At 44.3% G+C, this 26,171-nt stretch overlaps 1 protein-coding gene across 1 annotated transcript in view; it reads right to left on the reverse strand.

Annotated features, from left to right (window-relative positions):
* The window catches only part of LOC110521015 (proline-rich protein 12), a 52,767-nt gene that overhangs the window by 13,091 nt on the left and 13,505 nt on the right, over positions 1-26,171 (reverse strand). Inside the window, 9 exon segments of the mRNA XM_036968946.1 lie at positions 798-917; positions 1,166-1,490; positions 1,617-1,998; positions 2,156-2,289; positions 2,502-2,618; positions 5,652-6,196; positions 6,324-7,107; positions 13,232-13,306; positions 25,249-25,449. Coding sequence (XP_036824841.1) covers positions 798-917; positions 1,166-1,490; positions 1,617-1,998; positions 2,156-2,289; positions 2,502-2,618; positions 5,652-6,196; positions 6,324-7,107; positions 13,232-13,306; positions 25,249-25,449 — 2,683 coding nt within the window.

A 26,171-nucleotide genomic window follows, 5' to 3' on the forward strand; every position in this document is an offset into this window, starting at 1 on the left:
TAAGTCTAAATATTCCTGTTACATCGCACAACCTTCAATGTTATGTAATAATTATGTAAAATTCTGGCAAATTAGGCAGCCCAAACTGTTGCATATACCCTGACTCTGCGTGCAATGAACGCAAGAGAAGTGACACAATTTCACCTGGTTAATATTGGCTGCTAACCTGGATTTCTTTTAGCTAAATATGCAGGTTTAAAAATATATACTTCTGTGTATTGATTTTAAGAAAGGCATTGATGTTAATGGTTAGGTACACATTGGAGCAAGGACAGTCCTTTTTCGCGAATACGCACCGCATCGATTATATGCAAAGCAGGACACGCTAGATAAACTAGTAATATCATCAACCATGTGTAGTTAATTAGTGATTATGATTGATTGATTGATTGTTTTTTACAAGATAAGTTTAATGCTAGCTAGCAACTTACCTTGGCTTACTGCATTTGCGTAACAGGCAGTATCCTCGTGGAGTGCAATGAGAGGCAGGTGGTTAGAGCGTTGGACTAGTTAACTGTACCGTTGCAAGATTGAATCCCCGAGCTGACAAGGTAAAAATATGTTGTTCTGCCCCTGAACAAGGCAGTTAACCCACCATTCCTAGGCCGTCATTGAAAATAAGAATGTTCTTAACTGACTTGCCTAGTTAAATAAAAGTTAAATAATTTTAAATCGGCCAAATCGGTGTCCAAAAATACCGATTTCCGATTGTTATGAAAACTTGAAATCGTCCGACCTCTAGAATGAACATTGAATTTACCCCACACCTGATCACATCATCACCCCATCCCTCTCACCGTCTGTGTCCTCCAGGGCTTGAATCATGTCGGGGTCAAGTGCTGTACTGACCAGCATCTCTATGTAACTCCTGAACATCTCCCTCATGGCTCGACTGTTCATCCCCCCTCTCACTGGGGCTACAGGGGAGACACACAGAGAGAGAGACAGAGAGACAGAGAGAGAGAGAGAGAGCGAGAGAGAGAGAGAGAGAGAGAGAGAGAGAGTGAGAAAATATGTCACTGAGTGGGTTTGAACCTGGGGCTCCAGTGTGTTACAAGACTTAACTCTCTGAGTTTTTGCCAAGCCATTACACATAAATATACATACCAAAATTGCATTAACACACAGTTACACACACACACACAAACAAAAAATAATCCCTCACCTTGGTCTTCGCTGGGCCCATCGAGGGAGGAGTCTGAGTCAGAGGGGACTTCCTTCAGCCACTTCTTCCTCTTCTTGGGTGGAGGCTCCACCTTCACTAGCCTGGCCCTCGATGGGCGCTCTGTCTTCTTCTCTCCTACTCCTCTCTTCTCCTCCCCCACTCTCTTTCGGTCCACTTCACTGCTTCTTCTCTCCACCTTCTCCTCAGGTGGTGAATGCCTCTTCTCTTTTTCTTCTCTCTCCTCCTTCTCTCGCTCCCTCTCTCGCTGTTTATCTTTTTCCCTCTCCCTCTCTCGCTCCTTTTCTTTTTCCCTCCTCTCTCGCTCCTTCTGCTCCCTCTCCTTCTCTTTCTGCTCTGTTGCTTTGTTGTTTTGCTCCCTCTCTTTCTGCGCTCTTGCTTTCTCCTTTTGCTCCCTCTCTTTCTCCTTCTCTTTGTCCTTTTGCTCTCTCGCTTTCTCATTTTGCTCCCTCTCTTTCTCTTTTTGCTCCCTCTCCTTCTGCTCTTTCGCTTTTTCCTTTTGTTTCCTCTCTTTCTCTCTATCTTTCTCCTTTTGATCTCTCGCTTTCTCCTTTTGTTCCCTCTCTTTCTCTTTCTGCTCCTTTTCCTTTTGCGCTCTCTCTTTCTGTTCCTTCTCTTTTCCCTTTTGCTTCCTCTCTTTTTGCTCCCTCTCTTTTTGCTCCCTCTCTTTCTGCTCCCTCTCTTTCTGCTCCTTCTCTTTCTGCTCTCTCTCTTTCTCCTTCTCCTTCCGCTCCCTCTCATCTCGCTCCAATCGGGGTGGAGTTTGACCGATGGCAGGGGGAGGTGGCTTGGGGAGCGATGGGAGTGATTGACGCCTGTCAAGGTACAAAAAAATGAGTATTTTTGCAGGATATTGCTTACAGTTACACATGCATGGAGGTAGGGGCTACGGTTCTACATGGGGTTGGGCACATATGAATCAAGACCCAGAGGAGTACGGCAAACACGCAGGGACAAACAGCGCAAACCTACCTCAACATGAGTCTAGGTCTGTGCCAGGGTTTACGTGAGCACACACGGACATAATCCTTTTTATTGAAATTCTCCAGGAACTTGACATAGAGGCGTTGGTACCGCATCTTGGCATCGCCAAAGTAGCCCAGATACTGAGAGAGAGAGAGAATGGGAGGGAAATATTTATAGAGAGAGAATCATTTTAGTTATTATAAACAAACTATGTGTAGCTTCAAAATATTTGTACAACTATCATGACGATCTCATGCTGGATTGTAAATCCTTGCATCCATCGCTGGATTGTACTTTAAGATGAAAGAGAAGGAGAGAGTCTCCTGTCTGAAAGGGGATGTGAGTAACTCACGTTACTGGTGGCACAGAACTGCCTCTGTCCGTCTTTGATCTCGGGGCTGAACTTCTGCAGCAGGGCTTTCTGCACTCTCCAGATGGGTGGTGGCTCACGGCCGGTCTGCAGGGCCACCTTGAGAGACAAAGAGAGTGTGTACAGTACCTTCAGAAGTATTCATAACCCTTGACTTTTGTTGTGTTACAGACTGAATTCAAAATAGCTTATATATATTATTCTTCTCACCCATCTACATACAACATCCAATAATGACAAAGTGAAAATATGATTTTAGAAATGTTTGCAAATGTACTGAAAATTAAATACAGAAATATCCCATTTAAATGTCTGGTTAGACTGTAAACTCTCCTTCCAGACCCACATTAAACATCTCCAATCCAAAGTTAAATCTAGAATTGGCTTCCTATTTCGCAAACAAAGCATCCTTCACTCATGCTGCCAAACATACCCTTGTAAAACTGACCATCCTACCAATCCTCGGCGATGTCATTTACAAAATAGCCTCCAATACCCTACTCAACAAATTGGATGCAGTCTATCACAGTGCCATCCGTTTTGTCACCAAAGCCCCATATACTACCCACCATTGCAACCTGTACGCTCTCGTTGGCTGGCCCTCGCTTCATACTCGTCGCCAAACCCACTGGCTCCATGTCATCCACAAGACCCCGCTAGGTAAAGTCCCCCCTTATCTCAGTTCGCTGGTCACCTTAGCATCACCCACCTGTAGCACGCGCTCCTGCAGGTATATCTCTCTGGTCACCCCCAAAACCAATTCTTTCTTTGGCCGCCTCTCCTTCCAGTTCTCTGCTGCCAATGACTGGAACGAACTACAAAAATCTCTGAAACTGGAAACACTTATCTCCCTCACTAGCTTTAAGCACCAGCTGTCAGAGCAGCTCACAGATTACTGCACCTGTACTGCACCTGTACATAGCCCACCTATAATTTAGCCCAAACAACTACCTCTTTCCCTACTGTATTTATTTAATTTAATTTATTTTGCTCCTTTGCACCCCATTATTTTTTATTCTACTTTGCACATTCTTCCACTGCAAATCTACCATTCCAGTGTTTTACTTGCTATATTGTATTTACTTTGCCACCATGGCCTTTTTTTGCCTTTACCTCCCTTATCTCACCTCATTTGCTCAGATCGTATATAGACTTGTTTCTACTGTATTATTGACTGTATGTTTGTTTTACTCCATGTGTAACTGTGTCGTTGTATGTGTCGAACTGCTTTGCTTTATCTTGGCCAGGTCGCAATTGTAAATGAGAACTTGTTCTCAACTTGCCTATCTGGTTAAATAAAGGTGAAATAAAAACATTTACACCCCTGCTAGAATCACCTCTGGCAGCGATTACAGCTGTGAGTTTTTCAGGGTAAATCTCTAAGAGTTTTGCACACCTGGATTGTACAATATTTGCACATTATTATTTTTAAAAGTCTTCAAGCTCTGTCAAGTTGGTTGTTGCTCATTGCTAGACAGCCATTTTTAAGTTTTGCCATAGATTTTCAAGACGATTTAAGTCAAAACTGTAACTAGGCCTCTCAGGAACATTCAATGTCGTCTTGGTAAGCAACTCCAGTGTATATTTGGCCTTGTGTTTTAGGTTATTGTCCAGCTGAAAGGTGAATTTGTCTCCCAGTGTCTGTTGGAAAGAAGACTGAACCAGGTTTTCCCTGTGCTTAGCACTATTGTGTTTATTTTTATCCCCCAAAAAACTCCCCAGTCCTTGCCAATGACAAGCATACCCATAACATGATGCAGTCGCCACCACCATGCTTTGCTTGAAAATATAAAGAGTGGTACTCAGTGATGTGTTGTGTTTGCCCCAAACATAATGCTTTGTATTCAGTACAGTAAATTAATTTCTTTCCCAATTTTTTTTGCAGCTTTACTTTAGTGCCTTATTACAAACAGGATGCATGTTTTGGAATATTTGTATTCTGTACAGGCTTCTTTCTTTTCACTCACTTAGGTTAGTATTGTTAACCTCTACAGAATCGGTGCCTCCGCCCGCGGGATGGTTGAGCTAACGAAGGTTAATGTGATTAGCATGAGGATGCAAGTAACAAGAAAATTTCCCAGGACATAGACATATCTGATGGGCAGATATGTCTATGGGCAGAAAGCTTAAATTCTTGTTAATCTAACTGCACTGTGCAATTTACAGTAGACACTACATGGAAAGAATACCATTCTATTGTTTGAGGAGACTGTGCAGTTATGAACTTGAACAAATATCAACAAATATCTAAGATAAGATAAGAAAGCTCAGGAAATATTTTCGTTATACATTTTTTTTAACCCCTTATTTTTGTTGGGTTACCTTCAGACGAGTGGGGGTCAGAGCAAAACGGATATTAGTTTGTAGCCCAAAAGGTTCAGCAATTGGCACGTTACCGATTTCGGACTCCCGTAACACTTGTGGGGCTCGTAGAGCTGTTCAGATGCTACAGACGTTTTCGTGAGAGGACCGATTTTCAAGATGTCTCATGGTCTGACAAACACAGCTGTAGGTCTGCCACCTTCCACCGCAGATGCGGAAGGCCGACATAGGCGGATGCAGTGGATTGATACCTCTAGTTTAAACTGACGGATTATGATGGGGATTTTTTTTATTATGTTACTTAGACTGACGCACGGGCGTGTCTCTTATTAAGGATTAATAACTTCCCCATACTCAAAGGGATATTCAATGTTTTTTTTTACCCATCTACCAATAGGTGCACTTATTTGTAAGCCATTGGAAAACCTCCCTGGTCTTTGTGGTTGAATCTGCGTTTGAAATGTACTGCTCGACTGAGGGACCTTACAGATAATATGTGCGTGGTATAGAGATGAGTTAGTCCTTTAAAATCATGTTAAACACTATTATTGCACACAGAGGGAGCTCATGCAACTCATGGTGTGACTTGAACTTATTTAGGCTTGCCATAACTAAGGGGTTGAATACTTATTGACTCAAGACATTTCAGCTTTTCATTTTTTATTAATTTGTAAAAACATGATCCCACTTTGATATTATGGGGTATTGTGTGTAGGCCCGTAAGTGTGTGTGTGTGTGTGTGTGTGTGTGTGTGTATGAGTGAGAAGACAAGACATACCACCTCCCATAGTGAATGCCAGAAGCCCTCACCTTGAGCGTGCCAATGTCCTCAGTCCGCACCACAAACTCGTCCCTCTCCCGGAAGATGCCCTCGCCGCCACTCTCGCTGTCCTCCTCCTCGCTCTCTCCAGCAATGGCCGCATTGTCCTGCTTTTTGGCCAGGTGCAGAGAGGTGATTTTGGAGGCTGGAGCATCCTCAGGGGTGGGGGGTGAGGGTGGGGAAGAGGAGGGCAAGGAGGAAGGCTGGGCCAGCTCTGTAGCATCCGAAAGGGGAGGGGAGGAGGAGGGAGGGGGGGTAGTGGAGGGGGGCATTGCAGGGGAAGGGGAGGGTGGAGAGGGCAGGGCCAGGGGCGAGGAGCTGGGGGGAGGAGAGGTGGAGGGGTTGTGGTGGGGGTGGTGGGTTTGTTGGGGGGACGGCTGCTGCTGCTGCTCCTCTTCATCGTCCTCATGCTGGAAGGGCAGAGGGGAGGGTGGGGAGAGTGGTGGGGGAGGTAGGGGGGAGGGGGAGGAAGAAGTGAGAGTGGACGGGGAGAGGGATGGGAGAAAGGGGGGTAGGGGAGGCCCGGATGGAGAATCTGTGGGTGTGTGTGGGGGGGGGGGGGGGGGGGGGGGGGGGGGGGGGTTCAGAGTATATTACATCTTTGGAAATGAACAACTGTTTGTCAGACCATTCCAGAATATCTGAGATAGTAGGCTACTCACCTTCCACTTTAGGAGCATCCAGCATCTCAAACTCAGGCTCTCTCTCCTCCTCTTCTCTCTCCTCTACTTCTTCCTCCACACCCCTAGACTCTAAATTCAGTTCTTCCTTTACCCTCTTCTTCTCCATCTCCTTCTCTTCCTCCTCTTGTCGTTCATCCACTCTGTCCATCCCACTCAGTCCTTCCTGTTCTGGGGATGGTGTATTTGGCTGTGTGTTGGCCTGTGTGTTGTGAAGTTGCATGTTTGTCTCTACTTCATTGTCCTGCTCCTCCAGATCGGCTACGTCCTCCTGCATTTGGACCACGGGCAGCGGCGTTGGTGGCAGCGATGGGCTCTGAGACGGAGATGGGCTGGGTGGGGGCAGAGCCACGGCTGCAGCCAGTGAATGGGGAGTGTCGTAAAGGGCAGATATGGCCGAGGAGATGCTCTTCTGCAGGTCCTGGTTCTTACTGACAGAGTCCTCCTCCTCGTCGGAGGAGAAGGACGGCAGTGTCTCCAGGTTCCTCTTCAGCTCGTCGTCCAGACGCTTACAGGGACTCAGCCCATCCTCGCCCTCGCTACTGTCCCCAAACGGAGGGGGTGGAGGAGGGGGCGGTGGAGGGGGAGACAGGGACAGGATCCTACCCTTCAGGGAGGAAGAGTCTGTGGTTTCAGCTCCTTCCACTGGCCCTCCTAGGTCTTGTGGTCCACCAGGTCCAGATTCAGGCTGCTTCTTCCCCGTTTTGAGGAAGTCCAGGAAGGAGGCCATGAAATTAGACTTCAGCTCCGGGGGCTTGTCCTCTGTCTAAGAGGGAGGAGGGGGGGGAAGAGAGGAGATGAGGAGAGGAGAAAAGAGAGGGAAGAGGAAAGGTGAGGTGCAGACAAGACAGGGGAGGAAAGAAATAAGAAATATAATGGCAGGAGAAATAATGAGAAAAAGGTGTGAATGGGAAAATAAAAAAAATAGTATATAGGAGGGAGAATTGTATATATTATTATAATTAAACTTGGACAGAAACAAATGGTAATAAATCCCTAAATGCCATATAATCATATTTTTCCATGCTTCGTGTTGGGTGTACCTTTACAAACCTTTCTCTTCCTCTGAATAGAGGTAGTTCACCTTACCAACAGCAGGGGGGGGGGGGGTGTCTGAGGGTGGTAAGAAAATATAATTGGGTAACCGTGGCAACAGCAACCCTGGCAACAGCCTTCTCTCTCCTCTCTCCCTTACTCTCTGATTTATTGTCAGTCAGAGGCTGGCTGTCAATCACCTCAGACTCATGTCTCTGCTTCGCCCTCTATAGGCTGCCGATATGCACACAGCCTTACACACAGCCTCACACACACAGCTCTATGTAGATTCACACACACAGCCTCACATACACACAGCCTTACATACACACACCTCTAATGCATCTTCAAAGCACAGCCAAATGGTGAGGTCATTTGTTTCGGCTGTCCTGACACTTTCAGATGTAAGTGGTATCCCTCTGGGCACACTGCGTCATTTCAACGTGGATAATTGGCTAATATCTGGTTGAGACGTTGATCAATGAGATTACAACCTATATTCACCCACTCAAAAAAACAGGCAAAAGTTAGTTGAACTTCCAATGTGTTATCACTATGCTTTCAACCATTTAAAAGCACAACCAAATTCCAAAATAAAAACAATGTCTGATAAAACAATGTCTGATTTTTGGGGAAAATACAGTTATATAGCATTTAGGGATTTCTTACCATTTGTTTCAGTCCAAGCTTTATTATAATGACATGTAAAAATCTCCCTCCTATATACTCTTTTTTTTCTCTTCCCCATTCACACCTTTTTCTCATTATTTCTCTATCACTATACTTTCAACCATATAAATTCACAGCAAAGTTGAAATTGGAATACAAAGTCAGATATTTAGTTCATTTATACAATAGATTCATGTGATGTCACTGTGCTTCATCTAATAGCAGAACCAAATGACCTAGATTGCAGTTGAGATTACATTAAAAGTACATGGTGCAAGTGATCAATGCCGTTAGAGATTCTGCAGAGATTATTACAGCAATCTCCACAGACCTGCGATAACCTAAGCATGCTATCTTACGCGCACGGTTTATATGATTACGTAAGAAGAAATGTATAGCTACGGTAACCTCAAAATGTGGCGATTGGATGTGTCAATGCCGTTTGAGATTCTATGCACGCTTTATATGATTACATAAGAATTTGACCATGGATGTGTTACTCATATTATTGTATTTCAAAAGTGATATTGATTTGTGTTTAGTTGTCAATGCAACCAAATATCAACATTTGAAAAATATTTTGATCTTCTACATGAATAGTTCCATCTGTGCAACTGACTTAGTCTGCCTTTAATTCCTGTATATCTACAAATTAATAATTGATATGTTGGATTCAAGTCTCCATCTCAATTTTTGTGTTGAATTCTGGGTTGAATTAAAACAATTTCTGTTGATGACTTTGAAAATAGCATCACTGATGATAGATAAAGTATGGTCACATATTTGCTCTGTTAAACCTACCCTTTGGAATGATAGCAACAATGACTCTACTTAGTTTTTAAGTGGAGCTCTCTCAACAATCATTCTCACAATAGCACATTGCTAATAGTCAGTGACAAATATGATAGCTGGGCTTTGTTAAAACTTTGGATGGGAGGGTAGCTGTAGCTAGAACAATTCTACAGTAGGAGGTGCTGCCCAGCCTATTGGTACAAATTCAACATATTTCAACATAAGGCTTGTCTATGTTGAAATTTGGTTACCTTGATGACATAATCCTGTCGTTGACAACCTCAAAACAATAGCGGATAACTTTTTTCAAATCCAATGTATTTTCCATGTAGATTCTACATCACAATACGTTGACGAATTACGCTGAAACAATGTTGATTCAACCAGTTTGTACCCAGTGGGATATTTTCAAAACTCAAAGTACAAAACTAAACTGATAACACTTGTATCTTATGCTCAGAACATTTGATTGTTCATGCATTGGAGTTTCACACATATTTCACCCATGAGTCACTCATACAAAATCCAATTATTTTGTGAAATACCAGGAGAATATTTTATTTAGTCACCAATACATCAGATAATGACGATAGGCTCAGCATTTAGTCAAGTTAACTACTATTCAATCCAATAGCAAAAAATTCAACATACACATTTTAACACGGTTCTTTTTGAAGTGCTGAATAGAAAGAATAGTAGATGGTAAATATAATTTTCCATACAGTATTTGGCTATAGCTTGACATGCACAGATTTTCTTTCTGATTTGTATCAATTGACAGGTTTTGAGCACGTTGAGATATACACTACATATACAAAAATATATACTCCCTTTCAAATGAGTGGATTCAGCTATTTCAGCCACACAAGTTGCTGACAGGTGTATAAAATTGAGTGCACCGCCATGCAATCTCCATAGACAAACACTGCCAGTAGAATGGCCTTACTAAGAGCTCAGTGACTTTCAGTGACCGTCATAGGGTGCCACCTTTCCAACAAGGCAGTTCGTAAAATTTCTGCCCTGCTAGAGCTACCACGGTCAACTGCAAGTGTTGTTATTGTGAAGTGGAAACGTCTATGAGCAACAAAGGCTCATTGGCAAAGTGGTAGGCCACACAAGCTCACAGAACGGGACCGCCGAAGCGTATAAAAAGTGTGGAAGAACTTCACTGGCCTGTACAGAGCCCTGACCTCAACTCCATCAAACACATTTGGGATGAATTGGAACGCAGACTGCGAGTCAGACTAATCGGCCAACATCAGTGCCCGACCTCATGAATGCTCTTGTGGCTGAATGGTAGAAAGTCCCCGCAGCAATGTTTCAACATTTAGTGGAAAGCCTTCCCAGAAGAGTGGAGACTGTTACGGCAGCAAAGGGGATACTCCATATTAATGCCCATGATTTTTGAATGAGATGTTTGACGAGCAGTAGACGAGTATCCACATACTTTTGGTCATGTAGTGCATGTCAGCCTTACAGTTTCATTATCCTTATACAGTACATATGTTTTGGCTCTGTACTAAAGCACTTTGGATTGTAAGTGATACAATGACTATGAGGTTAAAGTGCAGACTGTCAGCTTAAATTTGAGGGTATTTTGTGCCCAATAGAAATAAATGGTAAATAATGTATTCTGTCATTTTGGAGTCACTTTTATTGTAAATAAGAATTGAATAAGTTTCTCAACACTTCTACATTAACGTTTGTTGCTACCATGGTTAAGGATAGTCCTGAATGAAATGTGAATAATGATGAGTGAGAAAGTTAGACACACAAATATCATACCACCTAAAACTGTTAACCTCCCCTGTTATTGTAATGGTGAGAGGTTAGCATGTCTTGGGGGTATAATATTTGTGCGTCTCACTTACCATTACTCACAATTCATTCAGCACTATCTGTAATCATGGTAGCATCCATATTAATGTAGAATTTTTTAGAAACATATTATATTCTTACTGTATTTACAATAAAAATTACACAATGCTTTATTTACCATAAATTTCTATTGGGCACAAAACAATTTGACACACAACCAAAACAAACAGCAAATGCATCCAACAAGTTTCTAGCATCACAAGCTTGATGTAAACATTGCATGCTAGGAATATGGGCCCAAATACTAATCTTTTGACTACTTTAATACACATACAGTGGGGAGAACAAGTATTTGATACACTGCCGATTTTGCAGGTTTTCCTACTTACAAAGCATGTAGAGGTCTGTAATTTTTATCATAGGTACACTTCAACTGTGAGAGACGGAATCTAAAACAAAAATCCAGAAAATCACATTGCATGATTGTTAGGTAATTAATTTGAATTTTATAGTATTTGATACATCAGAAAAGCAGAACTTAACCTTTGTTTGCAATTACAGAGATCATACATTTCCTGTAGTTCTTGACCAGGTTTGCACACACTGCAGAAGGGATTTTGGCCCACTCCTCCATACAGACCTTCTCCAGATCCTTCAGGTTTCGGGGCTGTCGCTGGGCAATACGGACTTTCAGCTCCCTCCAAAGATTTTCTATTGGGTTCAGGTCTGGAGACTGGCTAGGCCACTCCAGGACCTTGAGATGCTTCTTACGGAGCCACTCCTTAGTTGCCCTGGCTGTGTGTTTTGGGTCGTTGTCATGCTGGAAGACCCAGCCACGACCCATCTTCAATGCTCTTACTGAGGGAAGGAGGTTGTTGGCCAAGATCTCGCGATACATGGCCCCATCCATCCTCCCCTTAATACGGTGCAGTCTTCCTGTCCCCTTTGCAGAAAACAATCCCCAATGTGTTTCCACCTCCATGCTTCACGGTTGGGATGGTATTCTTGGGGTTGTACTCATCCTTCTTCCTCCAAACACGGTGAGTGGAGTTTAGACCAAAAAGCTCTATTTTTGTCTCATCAGACCACATGACCTTCTCCCATTCCTCCTCTGGATAATCCAGATGGTCATTGGCAAACTTCAGTTGGGCCTGGACATGCGCTGGCTTGAGCAGGGGGACCTTGCGTGCGCTGCAGGATTTTAATCCATGACGGCATAGTGTGTTACTAATGGTTTTCTTTGAGACTGTGGTCCCAGCTCTCTTCAGGTCATTGACCAGGTCCTGCCGTGTAGTTCTGGGCTGATCCCTCACCTTCCATCATGATCATTGATGCCCCACGAGGTGAGATCTTGCATGGAGAGGTTGTAGTCTGTTTGATTGAGTGTGTGGACAGGTGTCTTTTATACAGGTAACGAGTTCAAACAGGTGCAGTTAATACAGGTAATGAGTGGAGAACAGGAGGGCTTCTTAAAGAAAAACTAACAAGTCTGTGAGAGCCGTGACTGTTTGAAGTTGTTATCAGTATAAAGACACCTGTCCACAACTTCAAACAGGTGCAATTAATACAGGTAACGAGTGGAGGACAGAGGAGCCTCTTAAAGAAGAAGTTACAGGTCTGTGAGAGCCAGAAATCTTGCTTGTTTGTAGGTGACCAAATACTTATTTTCCACCATAATTTGCAAATACATTTATTAAAAATCCAATGTGATTTTCAGGATTTTTTTTTCTCATTTTGTCTGTCATAGTTGAAGTGTACCTATGATGAAAATTACAGGCCTCTCTCATCTTTTTAAGTGGGAGAACTTGCACAATTGGTGGCTGACTAAATACTTTTTTGCCCCACTGTATATGATTTGGTTTTACCTTCCAACCTAAATTTATGTCAATTTGATACATTTATGAGGGAAAAATATAGAAATGTAGTGTTCAGAAGTTATCAAACTATGTAAGCTACAGTAACGAGGCATGAGTATACTTTTGGTTCAGTAGTTAGCAGTTTGGAGCACTTTGATTAATTAAGAGATAGTTGTGTTGTTAAAAAATGACAAGAACATAATATCTAAAGGCAAGTGAATATTGCATTTTGAAAACCAGATACTTAGATAGAATATTTGTCCAAATTGACAGAGTATTTTGGTAAAGTTCTTTGTTGTATGTACTCAGTCAATCGAAAATAGAGTTGTGAAAATGACCCACATACTTGCGAAAATTGCACCTTAAATGTTTTTTAAAAACTTACACACACCAATGTGTGGTTCTCTTTTGTCTTTCCCCAACTTTACTCTGAAGCTTGAAATATCACTTGTGGAGCCCTATGCCCCTCTATCTTTATGCTCCACTAACCACAAGATCTAACTACACACATAAACTCTCCTCTGAATGTTTGTGTTCCAGTCAACGTTAGCCCACCACTGTTGTGACTGAGGTAGAGCCTTCCCTGCAGCCTTCTTGCCTGGCGAGTTTCACAGCGCTGAAGGGATCTCTGAGTTATATGACTTGTGAAATATGAGTAATGAATTATAGATGATACTGTGAGATATTAGGTGTAGCTAGGGACAGATTGAGGTTTCTCACCGTGTTGGAGAGCTTCTGCATGGCAGCCCAAGCCTCTGGGGTCAGCTGCTCATCCATATCCCTCTCCCACGTCATCTGTGGAGGCCACAAAGAAAATACATTAATTAATCATATGTTCAAAAAACTAAACCCATATTCAATTAAAGGCAGTGTCCGGCCAGCTTGTTTCATGGGGTAACATTTACATTGTTGGCATATCGGCACTGCTGTGTGCTACAAGAGAGGTTTAATTAATGATTAAATTGATGATTGGTGAATTGGCTGATTGACTTTGCATTGTTGTCTAGTTGAGGTTATATTCCATTTTCTATAGAGTGACGTGAGGAAACCGGTCGCCACTGTTTTGACTGTTCAACCCGCTTCAAATCATATAATATGGACATCTGAGCACACTTGATTAAGACTCAACAACAGTCTTTGTTGCACCACTGTGAAAATGTTGTATCATCTCATCAATTAAACTTACTGCATTATGTTAAAAAGGCATTACAGTCAATTGACACCAGTATATTTTTATAATTGCAACCGCAATTCCACTCGACTCCACTCCACTCCTCTCCCCTCTACCCCTGCAAATCGCACAGAAATGTACACTGTTCATTTCATTGGCCACTTTCCTGAGTCCACACTCTCCCTGTTGCTGAGGCAACAGCCGCCATTTTACTTTTACCATGACCAACCAGCAGACATCAACAGATGGAATCCAGAACATCAAACTCACGCAAAAAGAATCCATCTTATCGATCTCTAGCCCAACATAAGAAATACATTCAAAAGCCCTATTATCATACATGGCTGGCTGCTGCTACACTGTAACACTCAGACTACAATCACATATTGATAGAGGATGAGGTGACTCGAAGTGCTTTGAGCACCTGGAAAAGGGCCATGTAGAGGTTAGGAAAATGTTGTATTATATGTACCATCTTAATGACTTCCTATGAGATTCCGACCATTATTATACAAATACCGAATATAAATATACGGTGCCTTCAGGAAGTATTCACACCCCTTGACTTTTTCCACATTTTGTTGCGTTACATTCTGAATTTAAAATTGACTCAATTGAGATTTTGTGTCACTGGCTTACACACAATAACCCATAATGTCAAAGTGGCATTGTGTTTTTAGAAATATTTAGAAATGTATTCAAAATGAAAAGCTGAAATGTCTTCAGTCAATAAGTATTTAATCTCTTTGTTATGCCAAGCCTAAATACTGCAAGTTCAGGACTACAAATGTGCTTAAACAGTCACATAAGAAGTTGCATTTACTCACTGAAATAATAGTGTTTAACATGATTTGGAATGACTACCTCATCTCTGTGCCCCACACAGAGCGGCAGGTAGCCTAGTGGTTAGAGCGTTGGACTAGTAACCGAAAGGTTGCAAGATTGAATCCCTTAGCTGACAAGGTAAAAAATCTGTCGTTCTGCCCCTGAACAAGGCAGTTAGCCCACTGTTCCTAGGCCGTCATTGAAAATAAGAATTTGTTCTTAAGTGACTTGCCTATCTACACTGGAGTTACTTACCAAGATGACACTGAGTGGCCTAGTTACAGTTTTGACTTAAATCGGCTTGAAAATATATGACAATTCTTGAAAATGGCTGTCTAACAATGAGCAACAAACAACTTGACAGAGCTTGAAGAATTAAAAAAATAATAATGTGCAAATATTGTACAATACAGGTGTTCAAAGCTCTTAGAGACTTTCCCAGAACGACTCACCGCTGTAATTATTGCCAAAGGTGATTCTAACTATAAGGACAGACGCTGGGTACAGGGAGTGAACATTTAATAAACACGGACATGAAACAGAACACGGACAGCGTCTGGACAGGGAAAACAAAACGACAATAATGCTGACACGGGGAACAAACGGAGGAACAGACAGATATAGAAGGGGCAATCAACAAAGTGAAGGAGTCCAGGTGAGTCAATATTGAGCACAATATTGTGCTGATGCGTGTAATGATGGGCAGCCTGGTGCCCTCGAGCACCAGGGAGGGGGTACGGGAGCAGGCATGACAGTACATGACAGTTCATTTTCAATACATTTGCAAACATTTCTAAAAACATGTTTTCACTTTGTCATTATGGGGCATTGTGTGTAGATGGGTGAGATTTAAAAAAAAAAGACTTAATCCATTCTGATTTCAGGCTGTAACACAACAAAATGTGGAATAAGTCAAGGGGCATGAATACTTTCTGAAGGCACTGTAAATATTGTATACTATATATGCTGAATTTAAATATATAAAGTCAGATGTAGATTAAACACATACTCGTTATCACATCTAGTAGATGTCCAAGTTCTTTTTTTGGACTAGTTGTTCATATCAGAAATATTTCAGTTTTCTATGCAAAAGGTTTGTCAGTTTAAATGTAAATTTAAATAAAGTGATTCCTCCCTCCCAAGCTGGTGTGTATAATGTGACAAGAAAGAGGAGAAAACTCTCAGGTTTGGTCACACACCACAGAGCGTCAAAATCCCCAAAAATGTGCATTGTAAAATGATTACTGATTTGACGTGATCCAAACCCCCAACCCTTTTCATAAGTAAAAAATTACAATTCCTACACTATGTGCATGAGAGACAGATTTACACTTCAAATAACTTTGTCGTTCTCACTTTGTAATGAGAAACTCTGACGAACATGAATAATTAGAAACATATATCAGGTACACCCACTAATGAGAAGAAATCTCTTTCAAAACCTCCGATACTGTAGCTACAGTGCATAACAACAAATCAACAGTGAAGTACTGACCAGCGAGTTCGGTAGAAAAATAGAAAAATAAACATCATTGCTGATGAAATATTCAAAAATGTTATCTTTGTTTTTTTTAAATCATATGCATCACTACGGATTCTCTGAAACTATCTCTTAGTGTCCAATAGAGAGAGGCCTCCCTATCACCCTTGCCCAAGGATATACATGTAGTGGTAAATAAGTTGGGATAAAGCTGAACACTGGTCAAAATGACAGATGGTGAATGAAGTAAACATTAACGCAAACAATAATAACGTAATAGGTACTATTTACAAAATAAAAAGGTGAATAAACAGTATTCACTAGCAATGCACGATATATCGGTGAACTTATCGGAATCGGCAGAAATTAGCTAAAAATGCCAAAAATGCCAACATCGGTATCGGCCCGACGTCTAGTTTAAGGCCGATGTGAAAAACCAATGTCAAAGCTGACGTGCATATCTATATTATGTACGTACATGACGTAATGACGCCACGGGAAATTTTGCGCTGCACCTGCAACACAGCATTCCTAACCCAGCCCACAATGTCTGCCGTGTGGATCGAGCAGTCAACAAGTCGAGCAGTCATTTGAAAGAGTAAAAACATTTCAGCGAGACAACTCAAATGCGTAATCCATTAACACCAAGATAATGGAATTCATTGCCCTTGACAATCAACCCTTCTCTGTCGTGGGTGATGTTAGCTTTTGCAACTGATCGAGCACCAGTACACACTAATGTTACCAAGTGCGCTATTGTTCAGATGTTGCCCTACCGGAGTAACATAGTAATAGCATCACTGCAATTAGCTTCACAACATACTATGGAACGCCGTTTGGGTCTTTGCGTGTCAAAAAAGAAACACGTCAAATAGCACAATTTGACAATAACACTATTTGACACGTTAAATAAACGCTTCATTTGACATGTCAAATAACACAGTTCTATTATAGAATGTTGTGTGTTCTGAATTTGCAGGTGCAAGCCAAGCGCCACCACTACTATCAGTGGCACTGTCGAAGCTGTACAAAAAAGTCTGCAAACAAGCAAACACTTGCCACGAACGATGTGTTTACAATACCGTGTTGGTAATAAAGCATTATTTGTTCGACCCCAACTTCTGGGGTAGCTAGATAGCTTTAGCTTGGTACCTAGCTAGCACCAATACAACCTGCCTGAAAACAATGACCAGGAGAAACTGCAGTCATTTTCAGTATTCTTAGCAATGATTTAGGAATCCTTGTGAGTAAGTATTAGCTAGCCACAATAAGGATTAGCACACAATAGTGGAATTTGCGTTTTGCCCTCAAAATAAAAGTACCTCTTTGAAAGTGATGCAGAAGGTTACAATTGGTGGAATCATGCCATGTTTAGACTAGATAATGGTAAACAAGGTTGGAATGTGAAGCAATGTAATGGGGTATCAGTCTACTCGGTGACACCCACAGAACACAACTGTGAAGAGTTTACACAAATATTAGCGTTGTAGCTCTTATCGCGGGACTGTGACTGTGTGAAATCACCTCTACAGTCAGCCTATTGTGTGTATTGACATTCATATTGCACTGTACAGCTTTACCTAAGGATTGGGGATCAATGAAATGGGGTATCTGTCTACTCAATACCCAAGATATTTTTTCCCAACATCCTCCTCAGAGTTATCAGACTCCAAAACATCCACGCAATATTGCTTTTTCTCTGGAATAGTGTTCAATACACATAGGTTGACAATAAATGTGGCTCAATTCACAGTTGTTTCAGAGTCCCGCAACAAGAGCTACGATGCTAATGTTCTCTGGGTGTCACTGAGTAGACAGATACCACATGTCATTGATCCACAATCCATAGGTAAGGCTGTACAGTGAAATAAGTATGCCCCCAATGCAATCCTAAAGTATAATACATCCAGTGTGATTTCAACAGATTTTTGTCAAATTAACAAATTGATTTTATATAACAACATTCCAACCTCGTTTAGCATGACCTATTCAATTATGGCATAATTCTACTATTTTTAAGCATTTGCATCACTGTCAATTACATACTTTTATTTTGAAGGCTAACCGCAAAGTCCACTATTGTGGCTAATCCTTTTTGTGGATAGCTTCACATTTGATGGGTCCAACCACCAGTAATCAAATAAGAACTGTCTTATAAATTAGGGTTAAATGAACAACGAAACAGCACAGCAAGTAAGTGAAAGAAATAGGTTTTGATTATGTTTTACTGGTAATGGGGACATACGTAAAGGCCAACAAAATTACCTTTTGATCAGTGTGGTGTGTGTGTGTGTGTGTGTGTGTGTGTGTGTGTGTGTGTGTGTGTGTGTGTGTGTGTAACCTTTATTTAACTAGGCAAGTCAGTTAATATCAAATTATTATTTTAAATGATGGCCAACCCGGACGACGCTGGGCCAAATGGGCGCTGCCCTATGGGACCAATCACGTCCGGAGGTGATACAGCCTGGATTCGGTATCGGCCAAAAATGTCATATCGGTGCATCACTAGTATTCAAGCAACTCCCTGCCCTTTCCCTTTAAAATAGTTCCTGATGTACGAAGAGGGAGACATCCTGGACCCAAACTGCTACAGACCTATATCCATCCTGCCCTGCCTATCTAAGGTCTTCGAAAGCCTAGTCAACAAACAGATCACTGACCATTTCGAATCCCACCGTACCTTCTCCGCTGTGCAATCTGGTTTCCGAGCCGGTCACGGGTGCACCTCAGCCACGCTCAAGGTACTAAACGATATCATAACCGCCATCGATAAAAGACAGTACTGTGCAGCCGTCTTCATCGACCTGGCCAAGGCTTTCGACTCTGTCAATCACCATATTCTTATCGGCAGACTCAGTAGCCTCGGTTTTTCTAAGGACTGCCTTGCCTGGTTCACCAACTACTTTGCAGACAGAGTTCAGTGTGTCAAATCGGAAGGCATGTTGTCCGGTCCTCTGGCAGTCTCTATGGGGGTGCCACAGGGTTCAATTCTCGGGCAAACTCTTTTCTCTGTATATATCAATGATGTTGCTCTTGCTGCAGGCAATTCCCTGATCCACCTCTACGCAGACGACACCATTCTGTATACTTCCGGCCCTTCCTTGGACACTGTGCTATCTAACCTCCAAACGAGCTTCAATGCCATACAACACTCCTTCCGTGGCTTCCAACTGCTCTTAAACGCTAGTAAAAACCAAATGCATGCTTTTCAACCGTTCGCTGCCTGCACCCGCACGCCCAACTAGCATCACCACCCTGGATGGTTCCGACCTAGAATATGTGGACATCTATAAGTACCTAGGTGTCTGGCTAGACTGTAAACTCTCCTTCCAGACTCATATCAACCATCTCCAATCTAAAATCAAATCTAGAGTTGGCTTTCTATTCCGCAACAAAGCCTCCTTCACTCACGCCGCCAAACTTACCCTAGTAAAACTAACTATCCTACAGATCCTCGACTTCGGCGATGTCATCTACAAAATAGCTTCCAATACTCTACTCAGCAAACTGGATGCAGTTTATCACAGTGCCATCCGTTTTGTTACTAAAGCACCTTATACCACCCACTACTGCGACCTGTATGCTCTAGTCGGCTGGTCCTCGCTACATATTCGTCGCCAGACCCACTGGCTCCAGGTCATCTACAAGTCCATGCTAGGTAAAGCTCCGCCTTATCTCAGTTCACTGGTCACGATGGCAAGCCTTTTATCTCCCTCACCAACTTTAAACATCTGCTATCTGAGCAGCTAACCGATCGCTGCAGCTGTACATAGTCCATTAGTAAATTGTTACGGTGCGTGAATGAGGACCCAAAAGCGAATCAACTTAAACAGAGCTTCTTTAATTACCAAACATAGGTAGGCTCAGATGGACCGGCAGATTCTGACAGGACAGGACAAGGTTACAGCAAACATGATGACAGTCTGGTTCAGGCATGAATGACACAAACAAACAAGAATCCGACAAGGACAGGAGCAGAAACAGAGAGAGATATAGGGACCTAATCAGAGGGAAAAAGGGAACAGGTGGGGAACGGGGTGAATGGGTAGTTAGAGGAGACAAGGGACAGCTGGGGGAAAGCGGGGGAGAAAAGGTAACCTAACACGACCAGCAGAGGGAGACAGGGTGAAGGGAAAGGACAGAGACAAGACAACATGACAGTACATGACAGTACCCCCCCACTCACCGAGCGCCTCCTGGCGCACTCGAGGAGGAAACCTGGCGGCAACGGAGGAAATCATCAATCAGCGCACGGTCCAGCACGTCCCGAGAGGGAACCCAACTCCTCTCCTCAGGACCGTACCCCTCCCAGTCAACTAGGTACTGATGACCACGGCCCCGAGGACGCATGTCCAAGATTTTACGGACCCTGTAGATAGGTGCGCCCTCGACAAGGATGGGGGGGGGGGGGGGGGAAGACGAGCGGGGGCGCGAAGAACGGGCTTAACACAGGAGACATGGAAGACCGGGTGGACGCGACGAAGATATCGCGGAAGAAGAAGTCGCACTGCGACAGGATTAATGACCTGAGAGATACGGAATGGACCAATGAACCGCGGGGTCAACTTGCGAGAAGCCGTCTTAAGGGGAAGGTTCTGAGTGGAGAGCCAAACTCTCTGACCGCGACAATATCTAGGGCTCTTCGTTCTACGCTTATTAGCAGCTCTCACAGTCTGCGCCCTATAACGGCAAAGTGCAGACCTGACCCTCTTCCAGGTGCGCTCGCAACGTTGGACAAAAGCCTGAGCGGAGGGGACGCTGGACTCGGCGAACTGAGATGAGAACAACGGAGGCTGGTACCCGAGGCTACTCTGAAAAGGAGATAGCCCGGTCGCAGACGAAGGAAGCGAGTTGTGGGCGTATTCTGCCCAGGGGAGCTGTTCTGACCAAGACGCAGGGTTGCGAAAAGAAAGACTGCGTAAGATGCGACCAATAGTCTGATTGGCCCGTTCTGCTTGACCGTTAGACTGGGGGTGAAAGCCGGAAGAGAGACTGACGGAAGCCCCAATCAAACGGCAAAACTCCCTCCAAAATTGAGACGTGAATTGCGGACCTCTGTCCGAAACGACGTCTGACGGAAGGCCATGAATTCTGAAAACATTCTCGATGATGATTTGTGCCGTCTCTTTAGCAGAAGGAAGCTTAGCAAGGGGAATGAAATGAGCCGCCTTAGAGAACCTATCGACAACCGTAAGAATAACAGTCTTCCCCGCTGACGAAGGCAGTCCGGTGACAAAATCTAAGGCGATGTGAGACCACGGTCGAGAGGGAATAGGAAGCGGCCTGAGACGGCCGGCAGGAGGAGAGTTACCGGACTTAGTCTGCGCGCAGACCGAACAAGCAGCCACGAAACGACGCGTGTCATGCTCCCGGGTGGGCCACCAGAAACGCTGGCGAATGGAAGCAAGCGTACCCCGAACGCCAGGGTGGCCGGCTAACTTGGCAGAGTGAGCCCACTGAAGAACGGCCAGACGAGTAGGAACGGGAACGAAAAGAAGGTTCCTAGGACAAGCGCGCGGCGACGGAGTTTGAGTGAGTGCTTGCTTTACCTGCCTCTCAATTCCCCAGACAGTCAACCCGACAACACGCCCCTCAGGGAGAATCCCCTCGGGGTCAGTGGAGGCTACTGAAGAACTGAAGAGACGAGACAAAGCATCAGGCTTGGTGTTCTTAGAGCCCGGACGATAAGAAATCACGAACTCGAAACGAGCGAAAAACAGCGCCCAACGCGCCTGACGCGCATTAAGTCGTTTGGCAGAACGGATGTACTCAAGGTTCCTATGGTCAGTCCAAACGACAAAAGGAACGGTCGCCCCCTCCAACCACTGTCGCCATTCGCCTAGGGCTAACCGGATGGCGAGCAGTTCGCGGTTACCCACATCATAGTTACGTTCCGACGGCGACAGGCGATGAGAAAAATACGCGCATGGGTGGACCTTGTCGTCAGAGAGGGAGCGCTGAGAAAGGATGGCTCCCACTCCCACCTCTGACGCGTCAACCTCGACAACGAACTGTCTAGAGACGTCAGGTGTAACAAGGATAGGAGCGGATGTAAAACGATTCTTGAGGAGATCAAAAGCTCCCTGGGCGGAAACGGACCACTTAAAGCACGTCTTGACAGAAGTAAGGGCTGTGAGAGGAGCTGCCACCTGACCGAAATTACGGATGAAACGACGATAGAAGTTCGCGAAGCCGAGAAAGCGCTGCAGCTCGACGCGTGACTTAGGGACGGGCCAATCAATGACAGCTTGGACCTTAGCGGGATCCATCTTAATGCCTTCAGCGGAAATAACAGAACCGAGAAATGTGACGGAGGAGGCATGAAACGTGCACTTCTCAGCCTTCACAAAAAGACAATTCTCTAAAAGGCGCTGGAGGACACGTCGAACGTGCTGAACATGAATCTGGAGTGACAGTGAAAAAAATCAGGATATCGTCAAGGTAAACGAAAACAAAGATGTTCAGCATGTCTCTCAGGACATCATTGACTAATGCCTGAAAGACAGCTGGAGCGTTAGCGAGGCCGAAAGGAAGAACCCGGTATTCAAAGTGCCCTAACGGAGTGTTAAACGCCGTCTTCCACTCGTCCCCCTCCCTGATGCGCACGAGATGGTAAGCGTTACGAAGGTCCAACTTAGTGAAAAACCTGGCTCCCTGCAGGATCTCGAAGGCTGAAGACATAAGAGGAAGCGGATAACGATTCTTCACTGTTATGTCATTCAGCCCTCGATAATCTATGCAGGGGCGCAGAGACCCGTCCTTCTTCTTGACAAAAAAAACCCCCGCTCCGGCGGGAGAGGAGGAGGGGACTATGGTACCGGCGTCAAGAGCTACAGACAAATAATCTTCGAGAGCCTTACGTTCGGGAGCCGACAGAGAGTATAGTCTACCCCGGGGGGGGGGTGGTTCCCGGAAGGAGATCAATACTACAATCATACGACCGGTGTGGAGGAAGAGAGGTGGCCCTGGACCGACTGAACACCGTGCACAGATCGTGATATTCCTCCGGCACCCCTGTCAAATCACCAGGCTCCTCCTGTGAAGAAGAGACAGAGGAAACAGGAGGGATAGCAGACATTAAACATTTCACATGACAAGAGACGTTCCAGGAGAGGATAGAATTACTAGACCAATTAATGGAAGGATTATGACAAACTAGCCAGGGATGGCCCAAAACAACAGGTGTAAAAGGTGAACGAAAAATTAAAAAAGAAATGGTTTCACTATGATTACCAGAAACAGTGAGGGTTAAAGGTAGCGTCTCACGCTGAATCCTGGGGAGAGGACTACCATCCAGGGCGAACAAGGCCGTGGGCTCCTTTAACTGTCTGAGAGGAATGTCATGTTCCCGAGCCCAGGTCTCGTCCATAAAACAGCCCTCCGCCCCAGAGTCTATTAAGGCACTGCAGGAAGCTGACGAACCGGTCCAGCGTAGATGGACCGACAAGGTAGTGCAGGATCTTGAAGGAGAGACAGGAGTAGTAGCGCTCACCAGTAGCCCTCCGCTTACTGACGAGCTCTGGCCTTTTACTGGACATGAAGTGACAAAATGACCAGCGGAACCGCAATAGAGACAGAGGCGGTTGGTGATTCTCCGTTCCCTCTCCTTAGTCGAGATGCGGATACCTCCCAGCTGCATGGGCTCAGCACCCGAGCCGGCAGAGGAAGATGGTAGTGATGCGGAGAGGGAGGCGACGGAGAGCGCGAGCTCCTTTCCACGAGCTCGGTGACGAAGATCAACCCGTCGCTCAATGCGAATAGCGAGTTCAATCAAGGAATCCACGCTGGAAGGAACCTCCCGGGAGAGAATCTCATCCTTTACCTCTGCGCGGAAACCCTCCAGAAGACGAGCGAGCAAGGCCGGCTCGTTCCAGCCACTGGAGACAGCAAGAGTGCGAAACTCAATAGAGTAGTCTGTTATGGATCGATTGCCTTGACATAGGGAAGACAGGGCCCTGGAAGCCTCCTCCCCAAAAACAGATCGATCAAAAACCCGTATCATCTCCTCCTTAAAGTCTTGATACTGGTTAATACACTCAGCCCTTGCCTCCCAGATTGCCGTGCCCCACTCACGAGCCCGTCCAATAAGGAGAGATATGACGTAGGCGACACGAGCAGTGCTCCTGGAGTAAGTGTTGGGCTGGAGAGAAAACACAATATCACACTGGGTGAGGAACGAGCGGCATTCAGTGGGCTCCCCAGAGTAACACGGCGGGTTATTGATTCTGGGCTCCGGAGATTCGAAAGCCCTGGAAGTGGCCGGTGGATCGAGGCGGAGATGGTGAACCTGTTCTGTGAGGTTGGAGACTTGGGTGGCCAGGGTCTCAACGGCATGTCGAGCAGCAGACAATTCCTGCTTGTGTCTGCCTAGCATCGCTCCCTGGATCTCGACGGCTGAGTGGAGAGGATCCGAAGTCGCTGGGTCCATTCTTGGTCGGATTCTTCTGTTACGGTGCGTGAATGAGGACCCAAAAGCGAATCAACTTAAACAGAGCTTCTTTAATTACCAAACATAGGTAGGCTCAGATGGACCGGCAGATTCTGACAGGACAGGACAAGGTTACAGCAAACATGATGACAGTCTGGTTCAGGCATGAATGACACAAACAAACAAGAATCCGACAAGGACAGGAGCAGAAACAGAGAGAGATATAGGGACCTAATCAGAGGGAAAAAGGGAACAGGTGGGGAACGGGGTGAATGGGTAGTTAGAGGAGACAAGGGACAGCTGGGGGAAAGCGGGGGAGAAAAGGTAACCTAACACGACCAGCAGAGGGAGACAGGGTGAAGGGAAAGGACAGAGACAAGACAACATGACAGTACATGACATAAATAGCCCACCCAATTTACCTACCTCATCCCCATACTGTTTTTATTTATTTACTTTTCTGCTCTTTTGCACACCAGTATCTCTACCTGCACATGACCATTTGATCCTTTATCACTCCAGTGTTAATCTGCTAAATTGTAATTATTCGCCTACCTCCTCATGCCTTTTGCACACAATGTATATAGACTCTTTTTTTCTTTTTTCTTCTGTGTTATTGACTTGTTTATTGTTTATTCCATGTGTAACTTAGTGTTGTTGTCTGATCACACTGCTATGCTTTATCTTGGCCAGGTCGCAGTTGTAAATGAGAACTTGTTCTCAACTAGCCTACCTGGTTAAATAAAGGTGAAATAAAAATAAAAAAAGGTTAACGGAAAAAGGCATCTAAACAGCAGGTAGAATCCAAAAAAGACAAAGGCAGATGCACTCACCTCCTGGGCTTGAGCTTTCTGCTTCATCTTCTCCTGGCTCCTGGTCATGTTCATGTCCATCCCAGCAGTGGGTCCAGGACTCAGGCCCAGGGAGGGAGCCGAGCCCACTGACCCGTCAGAGAGAACCGGGTCGGTGCTGGACAGGGAGTCTGTCCTTAGTAAGGAGTCAGAGGGAGACACAGAGGGAATAGGCAGCTTGATCTGAGAGATGTAAAGAAGGGATGGAGAAGAGTGATGGGTGTAGGGAAAAGAGGAAAAGAGACAGAAGGAGGAATGAGGGTATTTGGGGAATGGCGAGGGGAAAAGAAAGGGATAGTTGAAGTGAGGGGTATAGGGATAGAGGAAGAGAAAATGCAGAGAGAAAGAGAGTTAGTGGGGTAAGAGAGGAAATAACACAACTGATTTTTTACAGTGCCTTCAGAAAGGATTCACCCCCCTTGACTTTTTCAACATTTTGTTGAGTTACAGGCTGAATTTAAAATGGATTAAATTGAGCTGAAATGTCTTGAGTCAATAAATATTCAATCCCTTTGTTATGGCAAGCCTAAATAAGGTCAGGAGTAAAAATGTGCTTAACAAGTCTCACAAGTCACATAATAAGTTGCATGGACACAACACATCACTGAGTGCCAGTCTGCATATTTTCAAGCATGGTGATGGTTGCATCATGTTATGGGTATGTTTGTCATCGGCAAGGACTAGGAGTTTTTTGGGGGATAAAAAAAGCACAGAGGAAAACCTGGTTCAGTCTGCTTTTCAACAGACACTGGGAAACAAATTCACCTTTCAGCAGGACAAAAACCTAAAACACAAGGCCAAATATTCCCTGGAGTTGCTTACCAAGACGAGATTGAATGTTCCTGAGTGGCCTAGTTACAGTTTTGACTTAAATAGGCTTGAAAATCTTTGGCAAGACTTGAAAA

This window comes from Oncorhynchus mykiss, chromosome 30 (assembly GCF_013265735.2).
Source record: "Oncorhynchus mykiss isolate Arlee chromosome 30, USDA_OmykA_1.1, whole genome shotgun sequence".
NCBI classification, from domain to species: Eukaryota; Metazoa; Chordata; class Actinopteri; order Salmoniformes; family Salmonidae; genus Oncorhynchus; species Oncorhynchus mykiss.